At 45.7% G+C, this 16,412-nt stretch overlaps 1 protein-coding gene across 1 annotated transcript in view; it reads left to right on the top strand.

The window, feature by feature from the left end:
- The window catches only part of abcc6a (ATP-binding cassette, sub-family C (CFTR/MRP), member 6a), a gene marked incomplete at its 5' end in the record, with an annotated part of 73,380 nt that overhangs the window by 27,557 nt on the left and 29,411 nt on the right, over positions 1 to 16,412 (top strand). Inside the window, 8 exons of the mRNA XM_079500131.1 lie at positions 672 to 733; positions 1,556 to 1,687; positions 5,006 to 5,230; positions 8,481 to 8,658; positions 9,978 to 10,139; positions 10,680 to 10,772; positions 13,159 to 13,362; positions 13,626 to 13,772. Of these exons, the coding sequence (XP_079356257.1) occupies positions 672 to 733; positions 1,556 to 1,687; positions 5,006 to 5,230; positions 8,481 to 8,658; positions 9,978 to 10,139; positions 10,680 to 10,772; positions 13,159 to 13,362; positions 13,626 to 13,772 (1,203 nt within the window). The remainder of the gene's footprint in view (positions 1 to 671; positions 734 to 1,555; positions 1,688 to 5,005; positions 5,231 to 8,480; positions 8,659 to 9,977; positions 10,140 to 10,679; positions 10,773 to 13,158; positions 13,363 to 13,625; positions 13,773 to 16,412) is intronic.

Genomic DNA, 16,412 nt, shown 5'->3' with positions numbered 1-16,412 from the left:
TGTGTGTGTGTGTGTGTGTGTGTGTGTGTGTGTGTGTGTGTGTGTGTGTGTGTGTGTGTGTGTGTGTGTCAGTGTGTGTGTCAGGTACAGTCATTGATGACACATTTCCACCCTCCAGACCAAAACATTTCCTCTTCACTGTAAGCTGTACTGTAAGCTGTACTGTAACACTGATGTACTTTTAACGCTGTCCTCCTATACTCTACCGCGTATAGGATGCTGGTGCAGAAACACATGCAATTTACAATTCAGCCATTTATAGCAGAAGCTCTTAATCCAGAGCGATTTACAGTAAGCAAGAACAACACATGCGGCAATACATCAAATACATAGAAATAATCGTCTTAGAATCACGGCCACGGTAGAATATCTGTACAAATGAAATAAGCATACACTATAGAGTCATGTCTACATGAATGACATGCCTATCTAAATTACATACTAAAATTACCGTACATAAGTCTACATTTAGTTAGAGTGAATCACTGTGTAATGTAACAAAATAACACGCCGCGATGATGATGATGATGATCATGGCCTCCCTGATGTTTCCGCATAAAGAGCCGGTTGTTTTGCGTTCTAGGGGAGGTTTTTTATTCCATAATGAAAAGCGTGGTGTGGTGGTTGTTTGGTGCGGTTGGTTGACGACCACGCTCTGTAATCTGTTTCAGAATCCCTGTCCCGAGACAGACGCTTCCTTCCTGTCAAAGATCCTCTTCTGGTGGTTCACGGGGTAAGGATCAATCATGACGATGACTCACATGTACACCATGTTTGTCTGTTTGTGTTTATGTTTTAACATGTGTTTTCATTTCTCGTGTGAATGTGTGTGAATCATCTTTTTTTCTTTGTTTGGTTGTTGGTTGCTCTCCCTCGTGTGGTGAAGGGATATCTTTCCCTTCAAAGGATATATTTGCATTGCAAAACGATATGATACGATACAGAGTCAATGTTGATGTTTTCATTTCGATATACTTCGATTCTTGAAATTAAAATCGTTTTTTTGATGCATTTACTATATCGTTCATCAGGTGAAGGGATATCTTATATATGTGTTGTGTCTCTCCCTCATGTTACTGTACAGGCTGGTGGTGAAGGGATATCTTATATATTTGTGACTAAATTTGACTGAGGGACTGCCATTGGATTTTTTTGAATTTTCGTTTTTTCATGTCATATGAAAGGATAGCTTCAAATTGACATATTGGTTGTTCAGTTTGACCCACCAGTTTTGGAGATATGGCTTATAGAGTAATGTGTTGCAGAAAACAGCGAGTTGAGAAAACAGGCTTGAAAGGTTCACTTCTGTGGTCTCTAACATTACACCTAGCTAGATGTTTAAGCATTTATTTCATATTTACATGTCGATTTCAGCTCTGACACTTATTTCAGACATGCTCTAGTATGTGAAGAGTCTGCCTGTGATATAAACTCATTTTGAAAAAAAGAAAAAAAAAGAAGTTTTTTTCCTCTGGTGAAAAGCTGGAATTTGCGCGATGGCAGTCTCTCAGTCAAATCTGGTCACATTTGTTGTGTCTCTCCCTCTACTGTACAGGCTGGTGGTGAAGGGATATCGTACGCCCCTGGAAGCGGAGGACTTGTGGACGCTGAGGACCGAAGACACCTCCGACAAGATCATCTCCGACCTGGAGCAGGAGTGGACGGCCGAATGCGCCAAACTTCAGAAGTAAGTCAAAGTCGTACGATTTGTCGCACACGTTACCGCAGTGAAATTTGTTTCTCCGCATTTGACCCATCTCTTGGAGCCGTGAGCCGCAGCCAAGGAGCGGTGAGCTGCAGCCGTGCCGCGCTCGGGAATGATTTTGATTAGTCGATTTGACCCCCTAAATCCAACCCTTTGATGCTGAGTGCCAAGCAGGGAGGCATTGGGTCCCATTTTTCCAGTCTTTGGTTTGACCCGGGCCGGGGATCGAACCCTGACCTCCCAGTTTCAGGGCGGACACTCTAACCACAAGGCCACTGTCCGGTGGACAAAAACTAAAACGCACATTTTCAATCTATATTCGTATACATTAATTTAGTCCTCAGCACCAGTGTTGATTTGGTCAACTAATACTATGACAAAACAATGTTCGTCGACACCTTTTTTTCACTGATGAAAACTAAATGAAAACTCCTGTCGGGCGGTCGTTAAAAGTAGATTTTTCCGTCTGTCATTTCCTCGTATTTCTAGTTTATTTAAATAATGTCATGCACATTTGTGACCAGGTCTAGCAAAATGGTCCTCATCTCGCCTATAATGAAAAGGCAGAAAATCTAAAATAAACTTGATTTTTTTTTTTTTGATTTTCGTTGTTTTTCATATTAACACAGCTTGAATGTTGAAGAAGGTTTTCATTCCAACAGATTATTGATTTGGGCAAATTAAATGTATACATGTATAAGTCAGAGTAGGCTAGCCAGCTCTAGGTGTTGAAATGTTGTGAACATTCAAAGTGGATTTTCTCAGCTTTGGGTAAAACGGCACAATCATTTTAAAATGGTCATATCTCCTTCAAATATTTTCCAATTTCATTGAATGATACATCATATGAAAGCTTACATTCTATACTTTAATAATCTGTAAAAAACTGAAAAATTACTCTGGTCGAGATGAGGGCCTATTTGCCAGACCCGGTCACATTTGTCCAGTGCATAGCCTACACACGCACACGCACACGCACACGCACACGCACGCACACACACACACACACACACACACACACACACACACACACACACACACACACACACACACACACACACACACACACACACACACACACACACACACGTCAGAGTTAGGAGTACAATGTCCAGTGCCACCTTAAGACATGTGTTGAAGTCTGACAGAAGGCATCCATTTGTGACGAGTGATGCGACTCTCTATGGAGTGTCTTTCATGTTCGTCCTGACTCCTCTTTCATGTTCGTCCTGACTCCTCTTTCATGTTCGTCCTGACTCCTCTTTCATTCTATTTCTGACCCAGTAGAGACTCTCTATCGAGTGTCTTTCATGTTCGTCCTGACTCTCTATCGAGTGTCTTTCATGTTCGTCCTGACTCCTCTTTCATGTTCGTCCTGACTCCTCTTTCATTCTATTTCTGACCCAGTAGAGACTCTCTATCGAGTGTCTTTCATGTTCGTCCTGACTCTCTATCGAGTGTCTTTCATGTTCGTCCTGACTCCTCTTTCATGTTCGTCCTGACTCCTCTTTCATTCTATTTCTGACCCAGTAGAGAGCCGTAATCCAGGGTACTGTCCTAACTATTATAACTTGAAGAAGACCAAAGGAATCAATTCCATGTTTTATTGCAAATGTGGTCCTGTCGTTAGTGTCACTTGTCAGCTGTGTTGTTTACGGTATAACTTTACTCCAGGCAATATCATCGTCCGCCAGAAACATAGAAGATATTCCCCCGAGAGGAGACATCTCGCTGTGACGTTAACCCATTCTGGACGGGAACCCCTTTTGGTGTTTTAAGCATTAGGTTATGCTTTAGCTTTTGAAAAATAGCAGATCTACAAGCTCATAGCACGGCACTACGAGCTTGTAGGTCTGCTATTTTTGAAAAATCTTGAAAATGTGTCCCAAATGTTTGAATATATTCTTTCAGAGCGAACGTATTTAACTCAAATCTTTGCTTCCGGGGGGTCCTGGAATAACATATTTTCAGATGGCCAATTACAATTCATTTTTGGGGTCCTTGACATGAAATATTGAGCACCACTGATACAGAAACTTGAGGTTTTTCAGAAAATTGGCATGATTTAGAGTACATTTTTTAAATGTCGACGTCAGGCCTACATGGATTAAGAGACCAGAACACTGTCTCTTTTTCAAGCTCGTTAACGTCCAGCCTTTGAAGATGGAGGTCGTTAAGCCCAATAAACCTCGCATTAACCGACTCCCGTTAGACAGTAACGGTTTCACCAGCTGTTGCCACATTCTTCTGTGCATCACTGATGGGATAGTAACAACTAGCAGTGGCGTGCACAGATAGACACTAGGGGGTGCTAGAGCACCCCCTGCCCTTTTGGAAAAAAAACGAAAAAAACACAACATTTTTTTCTCTTTTTTTTTGATTTTTCAAAAATAGCAGACCTACAAGCTCATAGCGCGCCACTCGGTGGCGCGCTATGAGCTTGTAGATCTGCTATTTTTCAATAGCTAAAGCATAACATAATGCTAACACCAAAAGGGGTTCCCGCCCAAAATAGATTAAGGCAACCGGCCGGTTCCACGCGCTGCACAAGGTGCCCTTTTTTAACTTGAGCACCTGCCCCTCTAAATGTCTGTGTACGCCACTGACAACTAGGACTGCTTTTTGTTGTGTCTGTTTTACAGTAACAGTAAAGACTTGAAAGGCCATATTGGCCGTGTGAAAATTTCGGCAGATTTTGACTTAGTCTTTTGAATAACACACCATTTAGTCTTCTGAAATTGTTTAGTTGCTTAGTCTAGTCTTACGCCAGGGCTCCACCGGACGCGTTGCGTCTCCGTCGCGTGCGTCAAAAAACGCACCGGTTCAATTTGAATGCACGCGTCGCGTCTCCGTCAACGCAACGCAACGCGGGCAGTGGAGCCACCCTTCATTGATTAAAAAGGGAACATTCCCTGACGGTGACGGAGACGCGACACTGACGCGACGCTGACGCGCCCGGTGGAGCCCGGCCGTAAGTCAACTAAATGTTCAAATTCTTAGTCTTTTAGTCATAGGGCTCCATTTTCGTCAACGCTAAACCCCTTATCCCTAAACTTCTTTGCCTTTTTTACTATTTTGCAAAAATGTTTTGAATAGTTCAAATGGCCAGTTTACAAGCTCACAACGTGTCAATGTAGATCGGCTAGTTGAACTATTCAAAAATGTTTTTCAAAATAGTAAAAAAAAAGGCAAAGAAGTTTAGGGATATGGGGTTTAGCGGTGACGAAAATGGAGAACAAAATTAACACTGCATGTTGGGTCCATCACTGTGTGTAACTCGTGGTTTGTCCCCCCCTGCAGGCAGGAGAAGGCGTTGGCGTCAGGTTCAGGGGGCGTGGCTCTGGGTCTGGGCGGCAGCAGACTGCCCGACCAGGCCCAGCTCCTCCGGAAGCTGCGCAAGGAGCAGAGCTCCGGGTTCTTCCTGCTCCGAGCGCTGGCGCGCAACTTTGGCCCCTACTTCCTGACCGGCACCATGTGCATCATCTTCCACGACGCCTTCATGTTCGCTATACCGCAGGTGTTGAGGTGAGGACAATGTCCTATACATGTCCTTCATGTTCGCCATACCACAGGTGTTGAGGTGAGGACAATGTCCTATACATGTCCTTCATGTTCGCCATACCGCAGGTGTTGAGGTGAGGACAATGTCCTATACATGTCCTTCATGTTCCATACCGCAGGTGTTGAGGTGAGGACAATGTCCTATAAATGTCCTTCATGTTCGCCATACCGCAGGTGTTGAGGTGAGGACAATGTCCTATACATGTCCTTCATGTTCGCCATACCGCAGGTGTTGAGGTGAGGACAATGTCCTATACATGTCCTTCATGTTCGCCATACCGCAGGTGTTGAGGTGAGGACAATGTCCTATACATGTCCTTCATGTTCCATACCGCAGGTGTTGAGGTGAGGACAATGTCCGAAAAATTGTTTAATGACTTGTTAAAAATGTGCAGCCATTTTCTTTGTTAAGATTAGTTAAAGAAACTTTGGAACTTTCCTGGTAGACACATAGAGTTTTTAGATTTTCGATCTGATCCGCTAAAATGGGGGGGGGGACATTTTCGATGCCGTCACAGCCGGAAATGACATCGAATGTTGCGCAACAGACGCTCCCAGCCTGTGGAGCGATGCGGTCGGTTTTGATATCAATAAATCTCCGTCCTTTTTTTAATCTCCGTCCTGACCGCTGGGCGTTACTATTTGATATGACGGAGAACTCCGTTTATGCTGCTCGGGGTGTTAAACCCCAGATGCTGCGCAGGGTTTCCTCGTGCTAAATGTAGGGGCCCGCCTGCAGTTCCAGCTCTGACCACCACGGCTTCAACCAAGCCTTTTGGTAGACAGCCCTGCGGTTTGACACCAAACAAACAAACAAACCAACAAGAAAAACATGCTAATCAAAACATATCATTTTTGGAGATTGCTGTCCAAACCCAACCGCTATATCCAGATGATATCAACAACATTCTCTTCAGTGCGTCTTGCCATGGGACACCCAAACAACAGTGGCTGCACCTGCCAACCCCCAAAACAGGGCGTATTGTGGCTGACCCCGCCAGGCCAGGCCAGGCCAGGCCAGGCCAGGCCAGGCCAGGCCACGCCACGCCACGCCATGCCAGGCCAGTCGGTGTAACATCCGTGCACCGTGGTAGCCGGTCAGACAGGAATGTTGTTGTTGATCGCACAAACCCTGCAGGCTGCGTGTGGACGTGTTAATTACGGTCGCGGAGCTGTGAGCAACAGGGAAGGAGAGATGACCACAGCCCAGCTGACTGTACAGCACAGCAGCAACAAGCAGCATGCTGGCCTCTAAGAGGCAGAAATGCTGGTCAGACCACAATAAGGGAGCCGCTCGCCAAATGTGAGGGCTTGAATCTGGCCACAAGAGGAGCACGTATTATACGCGCTGTTGTGGTGTGTGTGTGTGTGTGTGTGTGTGTGTGTGTGTGTGTGTGTGTGTGTGTGTGTGTGTGTGTGTGTGTGTGTGTGTGTGTGTGTGTGTGTGTGTGTGTGTGTGTGTGTGTGCGCGTGCGTGCGTGCGTGCGTGCGTGCGTGCGTGCGTGCGCGCGCGCGTGTGTGTGTGTGTGAGCCTGCACAAGCAGCGCTCAAGACCATTGGTTTACAGTGGATAGTAATAGCTTTATTTGACATCAAGTCGTGATAGACGGTGCAGATATATAAGATGTTATTCAAGGTTGGAGGTGTACAGGTACATTAAGAGTCAAATGTATTTTGGTTTGGCTTCCTTCAGACAGCAAAGGGACACACATACAAAAGCAGAAAAAAGACTGCCGAAGCAGACAACCCGTCCCACAACAGAAGCAGACAACCCGTCCCACAACAGAAGCAGACAACCCGTCCCACAACAGAAGCAGACAACCCGTCCCACAACAGAAGCAGACAACCCGTCCCACAACAGAAGCAGACAACCCGTCCCACAACAGAAGCAGACAACCCGTCCCACAACAGAAGCAGACAACCCGTCCCACAACAGAAGCAGACAACCCGTCCCACAACAGACAGAAGCAGACAACCCGTCCTACAACACTCCCAAGTTAGAGAAAACATCCTTGGTGCATGAAGGCTCCATGATACATGATAGAAAGAAGAAAATGCCACACGGTGGCAGGGAGGTTGAATGATGCCAGCACGGTGGCAGGGAGGTTGAATGATGCCAGCACGGTGGCAGGGAGGTTGAATGACGCCAGCACGGTGGCAGGGAGGTTGAATGACGCCTGCACGGTGGCAGGGAGGTTGAATGATGCCAGCCCGGTGGCAGGGAGGTTGAATGATGCCACACGGTGGCAGGGAGGTTGAATGATGCCAGCCCGGTGGCAGGGAGGTTGAATGACGCCAGCACGGTGGCAGGGAGGTTGAATGATGCCAGCACGGTGGCAGGGAGGTTGAATGATGCCAGCACGGTGGCAGGGAGGTTGAATGATGCCAGCACGGTGGCAGGGAGGTTGAATGATGCCAGCACGGTGGCAGGGAGGTTGAATGACGCCTGCACGGTGGCAGGGAGGTTGAATGACGCCAGCACGGTGGCAGGGAGGTTGAATGATGCCAGCACGGTGGCAGGGAGGTTGAATGACGCCTGGCTTTCAGTCGGAGCTCGGAGGCCCCCCTGACACTGCGTGAAAAGAGGAGTTAACGGGAAATTATGGGCACTAGATTTGCCCGTAAACCTCAAGTTTAGCAGCATATACAGTTAATATACGGTAACATACAGGTGTGATGGTACATATACAGTTAATGTACGGTAACATACAGGTGTGATGGTACATATACAGTTAATATACGGTAACATACAGGTGTGATGGTACATATACAGTTAATATACGGTAACATACAGGTGTGATGGTACATATACAGTTAATATACGGTAATATACAGGTGTGATGGTACATATACAGTTAATATACGGTAACATACAGGTGTGATGGTACATATACAGTTAATATACGGTAATATACAGGTGTGATGGTACATATACAGTTAATATACGGTAATATACAGGTGTGATGGTACAATTCGGGAGTTTACCGGAGTTTGTTGGAAAGTTTAACGGGGGTTTCCTGTAATATACACATCCGTATTCCTTGCTTTTTGCTCAGTGTAAGGGTGGAGGCCCGTTTCAATTGAAACTGGCGAAACGTAGCAAAGGCCTCCTATAGGTTCCATTAGAGTAGTGACTTTAAAAATATATATATTTCTCCTCCTCCCCCTCCTCCTCCTCCTGCTCCTCCTCCTCTTCCTCCCCCTCCATCCCCAGCCTGCTCCTGGGTTTCATGAGAGACGATGACGCCCCCCTGTGGAAGGGCTACTTCTACGCCACCCTGATGTTCCTGCTGTCCTGCCTCCAGTCCCTGTTCAACCACCAGTACATGTACACCTGCTTCAGCGTGGGCATGAGGGTGAAGACCGCCGTCATGGGCCTGGTCTACAGGAAGGTGAGTGACGTTGTTTTAAAACACATTTAGGACCTGAGAACGATTCTACCTTTGCCTTCTAAATCCTGACTCAAACATTTTCATGTCAAGGACCCCCAAAAATATATTGTAATTGGCCGCCGACCCCCATCTGAAGCAAAGATTTGAGTTAAAAATGTTTTCAGAAGTTTTCAAAAATATCAGATGTACAAGCTCTAGTCTCTGGTCATCAACAGTGTCTTTTTGCTTCCCACTCCAGTCTCTGGTCATCAACAGTGTCTTTTTGCTTCCCACTCCAGTCTCTGGTCATAAACAGTGTCTTTTTGCTTCCCACTCTAGTCTCTGGTCATCAACAGTGTGTTTTTGCTTTCCCACTCCAGTCTCTGGTCATAAACAGTGTCTTTTTGCTTCCCACTCTAGTCTCTGGTCATCAACAGTGTGTTTTTGCTTCCCACTCCAGTCTCTGGTCATAAACAGTGTCTTTTTGCTTCCCACTCCAGTCTCTGGTCATAAACAGTGTCTTTTTGCTTCCCACTCCAGTCTCTGGTCATAAACAGTGTCTTTTTGCTTCCCACTCCAGTCTCTGGTCATAAACAGTGTCTTTTTGCTTCCCACTCCAGTCTCTGGTCATCAACAGTGTCTTTTTGCTTCCCACTCTAGTCTCTGGTCATAAACAGTGTCTTTTTGCTTCCCACTCTAGTCTCTGGTCATAAACAGTGTCTTTTTGCTTCCCACTCCAGTCTCTGGTCATCAACAGTGTCTTTTTGCTTCCCACTCCAGTCTCTGGTCATCAACAGTGTCTTTTTGCTTCCCACTCTAGTCTCTGGTCATAAACAGTGTCTTTTTGCTTCCCACTCCAGTCTCTGGTCATCAACAGTGTCTTTTTGCTTCCCACTCTAGTCTCTGGTCATAAACAGTGTCTTTTTGCTTCCCACTCCAGTCTCTGGTCATCAACAGTGTCTTTTTGCTTCCCACTCCAGTCTCTGGTCATCAACAGTGTCTTTTTGCTTCCCACTCTAGTCTCTGGTCATCAACAGTGTCTTTTTGCTTCCCACTCCAGTCTCTGGTCATAAACAGTGTCTTTTTGCTTCCCACTCCAGTCTCTGGTCATCAACAGTGTCTTTTTGCTTCCCACTCTAGTCTCTGGTCATCAACAGTGTGTTTTTGCTTCCCACTCCAGTCTCTGGTCATCAACAGTGTCTTTTTGCTTCCCACTCCAGTCTCTGGTCATAAACAGTGTCTTTTTGCTTCCCACTCCAGTCTCTGGTCATCAACAGTGTCTTTTTGCTTCCCACTCCAGTCTCTGGTCATCAACAGTGTCTTTTTGCTTCCCACTCCAGTCTCTGGTCATCAACAGCTCCGCCAGGAGAACCTGTACGGTGGGAGAGATCGTCAACCTGGTCTCTGCAGACACTCAGAAGCTGATGGACTTTGTGGTGTATTTCAACGCCGTGTGGCTCGCTCCCATCGAGATCGCCCTCTGTCTCTACTTCCTCTGGCAGGTAATGTGACGCAGTGTTATTTTTGGAAGCAAATTTAGATTGTATACTTTTTAGTCGTAGTCTCTTGAATAGTTTTCATTTAGTTTTAGTCACATTTTAGTGTTAGTCTAGTTTTAGTCGTAACAAAACAAAATGTATTTTGGTGGGCCTTGATGCCGTCGTAATTCACTTGCTGAAAATAGCCGATCTACAAGCCAACAACGCGCTGCGACGCATTGTGAGCTTGTAGATCGGCTATTTTCAGCATGCAACCATGTGTAAAATGTATTTTTTTTTTTTTTACGAAATCGTCCGTATATTTAGTGTTAGTTTTAGTCATCATAGCTTAGTTTTCATTTAGTTTCCATTTAGTTTTCGTCAGTGGAAAAATGTAGTCGACGAACATTTTTCGTCTTAGTTTTAGTCGACGAAAACTCGAGTAATTATAGTCCAACCGTGACGATATTATGACTGATGCGTCTCACTCGGACATCATTACTATAGCATTCCTTCTAACTGACGATACTAAATACCATTCTGGTCTGATTTCTCTGTTCTCAGCACCTGGGCCCGGCTGCGTTGGCAGGCATCGCCACCGTCATCCTCATCTTCCCACTGAACGGATTCATCGCCAAGAAAAGGAGCAAGCTACAGGTAGGTGGAATAACCACATTCACTCGTTTTTCTTTTTATAACCCATTTAGACCTGAGGACGATTCTACAAATGTCTTCTAAATCCTGACAGTTTTCTGAAGAACCCCATGTTTCTATATCAGTGGTTCTCAAACATTTTCATGTCAAGGAGCCCCAGAATTATCTGTAATTGGGCCGGGATGGATGGATGGATGGATGGATGGATGGATGGATGGATGGAGGGATGGAGGGATGGATGGATGGATGGATGGATGGAGGGATGGCGGGATGGATGGAGGGATGGAGGGATGGATGGATGGATGGATGGATGGATGGATGGAGGGATGGATGGAGGGATGGATGGATGGAGGGATGGATGGATGGATGGATGGATGGATGGATGGATGGAGGGATGGAGGGAGGGAGGGAGGGATGGAGGGAGGGAGGGATGGATGGAGGGAGGGAGGGAGGGAGGGATGGAGGGATGGATGGATGGAGGGATGGAGGGATGGATGGATGGATGGAGGGATGGAGGGATGGATGGAGGGATGGAGGGATGGATGGATGGATGGCTGGATGGATGGAGGGATGGATGGAGGGATGGATGGATGGAGGGATGGATGGATGGAGGGATGGATGGATGGATGGATGGAGGGATGGAGGGAGGGAGGGATGGAGGGATGGAGGGAGGGAGGGAGGGAGGGAGGGAGGGAGGGATGGAGGGATGGATGGATGGATGGATGGATGGATGGAGGGAGGGAGGGGGGAGGGGGGGATGGATGGAGGGAGGGAGGGGGGAGGGAGGGATGGATGGATGGATGGAGGGAGGGAGGGAGGGATGGATGGAGGGAGGGAGGGAGGGAGGGATGGATGGATGGATGGATGGAGGGAGGGAGGGAGGGAGGGAGGGAGGGAGGGATGGATGGATGGATGGCACACTCTCAATTATCCTTTTGATGTTTCGCTCCATATAATGTTTTCTTAACCCGTTTAGACCTGAGGACGATTCTACAAATGTCTTCTAAATCCTGACAGTTTTCTGATAAACCTCATGTTTCTATGTCAGTGGTTCTCAAACATTTTCATGTAAAGGACCCCCAAACATATATATAATTGGCCGCCGACCCCCATCTGAAAATATGTTGTTCTGGGAAGCAAAGATATGAGTTAAAAACGTTCACTCTGAAAGAATATATATTCAAAGATTTGTGGCACATTTTCACGATTTTTCAAAAATAGCAGATCTACAAGCTCGTAGCGCGGCACTCGGTGCCGCGCTACGAGCTTGTAGATCTGCTATTTTTCGATAGCTAAACACCAAAAGGGGTTCCCGTTCAGAATGGATTAAAAACAATGTCAGGAAACAGTGGGCAGCACGGAAAACATCATTTCTCATTTTGTTGGGAAAACAACAGAGCGTTTTATTGTATTCCATTTTTAATGGAACTTCCAGTCAGGAATGCAGCGACCACCGCATTCCATCCTGAGCCTTTGTTTCCTTTGTCGTAAAAAGCTGCTAAGTGTTACCAGCGCTGGAAGAGCAGCACATTCTAATTGAATTAACAAAGTCATCTTTGTATTGCGTTCAATAACATTGTTATTGCTGCTGTTACAAGAGTATAGCCAAGCCCATGTTTACAAAATGCGTGTCTTAGAGCAGGGGTTCCTTACCTTTTGACACTAATTAGCCCTCAGACCCCCATTTAAAAACATATGCCAGGGACCCCCATAAGAGAACATTGTTTTCGGCTCTAGCAGTGATTCTCAACCCGTTTAAGGACCCCCAGTTTGACATGCATTAGTCTACGGACCCCCATTGAATGGCATTTCAATGGGGCACCTGGGACCCCAATTTATATTGTAAAATCAATGTTAATTTAACAACAGGAGGTCCAGATGAAGTTCATGAACATTGTGGGCTTGATGTTCTGGCCAACAGGAGGTCCAGATGAAGTTCATGAACATTGTGGGCTTGATGTTCTGGCCAACAGGAGGTCCAGATGAAGTTCATGAACATTGTGTGCTTGATGTTCTGGCCAACAGGAGGTCCAGATGAAGTTCATGAACATTGTGTGCTTGATGTTCTGGCCAACAGGAGGTCCAGATGAAGTTCATGAACATTGTGTGCTTGATGTTCTGGCCAACAGGAGGTCCAGATGAAGTTCATGAACATTGTGTGCTTGATGTTCTGGCCAACAGGAGGTCCAGATGAAGTTCATGAACATTGTGTGCTTGATGTTCTGGCCAACAGGAGGTCCAGATGAAGTTCATGAACATTGTGTGCTTGATGTTCTGGCCAACAGGAGGTCCAGATGAAGTTCATGAACATTGTGTGCTTGATGTTCTGGCCAACAGGAGGTCCAGATGAAGTTCATGAACGTTGTGTGCTTGATGTTCTGGCCAACAGGAGGTCCAGATGAAGTTCATGGACGGGCGGATCAAGCTGATGAACGAGATCCTGAACGGGATCAAGATCCTGAAGTTCTACGCGTGGGAGAAGGCCTTCCTGGAGCAGGTCCTGGGCTACAGGGAGCAGGAGCTGAAAGCCTTGAAGAGGTCTCAGATCCTCTACTCCATCTCCATCGCCTCCTTCAACTCCTCCTCCTTCCTGGTGAGTTAGGCTACGGACGGACCCCCATTTAAGAGGCATTTCTACCTCTTAATTTAACTCTGAGAGTGTACAAATGGAACCAAATGGACCCGTTAGGTTCCATTTGTACACTCTCAGAGTTACAGACAGGATCCATTTGATTCCTAACTATCATTTAGCTGAGGACCCCCTAGAACTCCCTCAAGGTCCCCTGGGGGTCCCCGGACCCCACTTTGGGAACCCCTGGTCTACGTGACGAGTGAATGCATTCTTTCCTTCCTCAGATTGCCTTCGCCATGTTCGGCGTCTACGTGATGAGCGACGCCAGGAACGTCCTCGACGCCCAGAAGGTTTTCGTCTCCATGGCGTTGATCAACATCCTGAAGACTCCTCTCAGTCAGCTTCCATTCGCCATGAGCACCACCATGCAGGTAATACACACGCGTATACACCAGGGGGTGCTAGCGCACCACTATGCAGGTAATACACATGCGTATACACCAGGGGGTGCTAGAGCACCACCATGCAGGTAATACACACGCGTATACACCAGGGGGTGCTAGCGCACCACTATGCAGGTAATACACACGTGTATACACCAGGGGGTGCTAGCGCATCACTATGCAGGTAATACACACGCGTATACACCAGGGGGTGCTAGCGCACCACTATGCAGGTAATACACACGTGTATACACCAGGGGGTGCTAGAGCACCACCATGCAGGTAATACACACGCGTATACACCAGGGGGTGCTAGAGCACCACCATGCAGGTAATACACACGCGTATACACCAGGGGGTGCTAGAGCACCACCATGCAGGTAATACACACGCGTATACACCAGGGGGTGCTAGAGCACCACCATGCAGGTAATACACACGCGTATACACCAGGGGGTGCTAGAGCACCACCATGCAGGTATAGGTATTGTTAGGAGAATATTAATTCTCCTCTTGCTAATATACAATTAATTCTCTATAATTTTTCATTTCATAATGTGTATTGGGATTTCTATATAATGCTAGAGGTTACTGCATGTGTTGATCCTCACATTCCAACATGTCAAAGTACTCAACCAGGCTTTCCGCGGTCTAAAGGTTTATACTGATAAATAAGGACAAGGTCAGAGGCTCTGGGTGAGAAGGGCCACTGCCGAGCGTATATTATTCGGCTCGGCAGATGGGCACCTTTTTCTCAGGCGCTTATCTTATCGGGCCGGGAGACTCCCTGCTACAACTCATCAATGGGTTCCGGCCTAAACCTGCACTCCTTGTTGGGAGCAAATCAGTTGTAATCTTGTAATTAACAACCTGTCATGTAGGACCACCTCTTTTTGAAGAATCCTGTGTGTTTATATATTCAAACCAAAGTGATTTTGTTCATGTTCATGCGGAGTCTCGTTCTGAGAACTCGTGTCTGCATCATTTCGTACGATCTTAAGACTTGGAATAAATATACCACTCAGACCAGTCAAATTCTTCAGAGTTCCTTTATTTCCTCATCTTGTGTATAAAAGTCTCCTTTCAATATACTACGCAGTGTTGGGCAATATTACTTAGGAGAGTAATATGTTACTTATTACTTATTACCCCTTAGAAAAAGTAATAACATTACATTACTTATTACTTGGAATCAAGAGTAATAATATTACATATTACTTTTACTTTAAGAAAGGGTTGTACAACAACATAATCTGTTTAGTCAGCTTCTTTTAGAACTGAATCCAATAGTTTTTTAATAAAAAGAGTCACCAATCAGCCAAGAAGAGTCACCAATCAGCCAAAAAGAGTCACCAATCAGCCAAAAAGAGTCACCAATCAGCCAAAAAGAGTCACCAATCAGCCAAAAAGAGTCACCAATCAGCCAAAAAGAGTCACCAATCAGCCAAAAAGAGTCACCAATCAGCCAAAAAGAGTCACCAATCAGCCAAAAAGAGTCACCAATCAGCCAAAAAGAGTCACCAATCAGCCAAAAAGAGTCACCAATCAGCCATAAAGAGTCACCAATCAGCCAAAAAGAGTCACCAATCAGCCAAAAAGAGTCACCAATCAGCCAAAAAGAGTCACCAATCAGCCAAAAAGAGTCACCAATCAGCCATAAAGAGTCACCAATCAGCCATAAAGAGTCACCAATCAGCCATAAAGAGTCACCAATCAGCCAAAAAGAGTCACCAATCAGCTAAAAAGAGTCACCAATCAGCCATAAAGAGTCACCAATCAGCTAGAAAGAGTCACCAATCAGCCAAAAAGAGTCACCAATCAGCCAAAAAGAGTCACCAATCAGCCAAAAAGAGTCACCAATCAGCCAAAAAGAGTCACCAATCAGCCATAAAGAGTCACCAATCAGCCAAAAAGAGTCACCAATCAGCCATAAAGAGTCACCAATCAGCCATAAAGAGTCACCAATCAGCCAAAAAGAGTCACCAATCAGCCAAAAAGAGTCACCAATCAGCCATAAAGAGTCACCAATCAGCCATAAAGAGTCACCAATCAGCCAAAAAGAGTCACCAATCAGCCAAAAAGAGTCACCAATCAGCCAAAAAGAGTCACCAATCAGCCATAAAGAGTCACCAATCAGCCATAAAGAGTCACCAATCAGCCAAAAAGAGTCACCAATCAGCCAAAAAGAGTCACCAATCAGCCAAAAAGAGTCACCAATCAGCCAAAAAGAGTCACCAATAAGCTAAAAAGAGTCACCAATCAGCCAAAAAGAGTCACCAATCAGCCAAAAAGAGTCACCAATCAGCTAAAAAGAGTCACCAATCAGCCAAAAAGAGTCACCAATCAGCCAAAAAGAGTCACCAATCAGCCAAAAAGAGTCACCAATCAGCCAAAAAGGCTCTAAAATAAAGCAGTAATCTCTCAATCTTTTAAATTAAATGTTTTCAAGCCAACAGCAAACAAAACAAAAACTAAAAAGTAATATATAATATGTGCTATTGTTTTTACAAAGTAAATATTATTACCGTTTTGTAACGGTAATGCCTTACTTTACTCGTTACTGGGAAAAGTAAAATATTACAGTAATATATTACTAGTAACTAGTTACTGCCCAACACTTTTATACGG

The sequence above is a fragment of the Electrona antarctica genome, assembly GCF_951216825.1.
Source record: "Electrona antarctica genome assembly, chromosome: 4".
Taxonomy (NCBI): Eukaryota; Metazoa; Chordata; class Actinopteri; order Myctophiformes; family Myctophidae; genus Electrona; species Electrona antarctica.
This window is presented reverse-complemented; position numbering and strand designations above follow the sequence as displayed.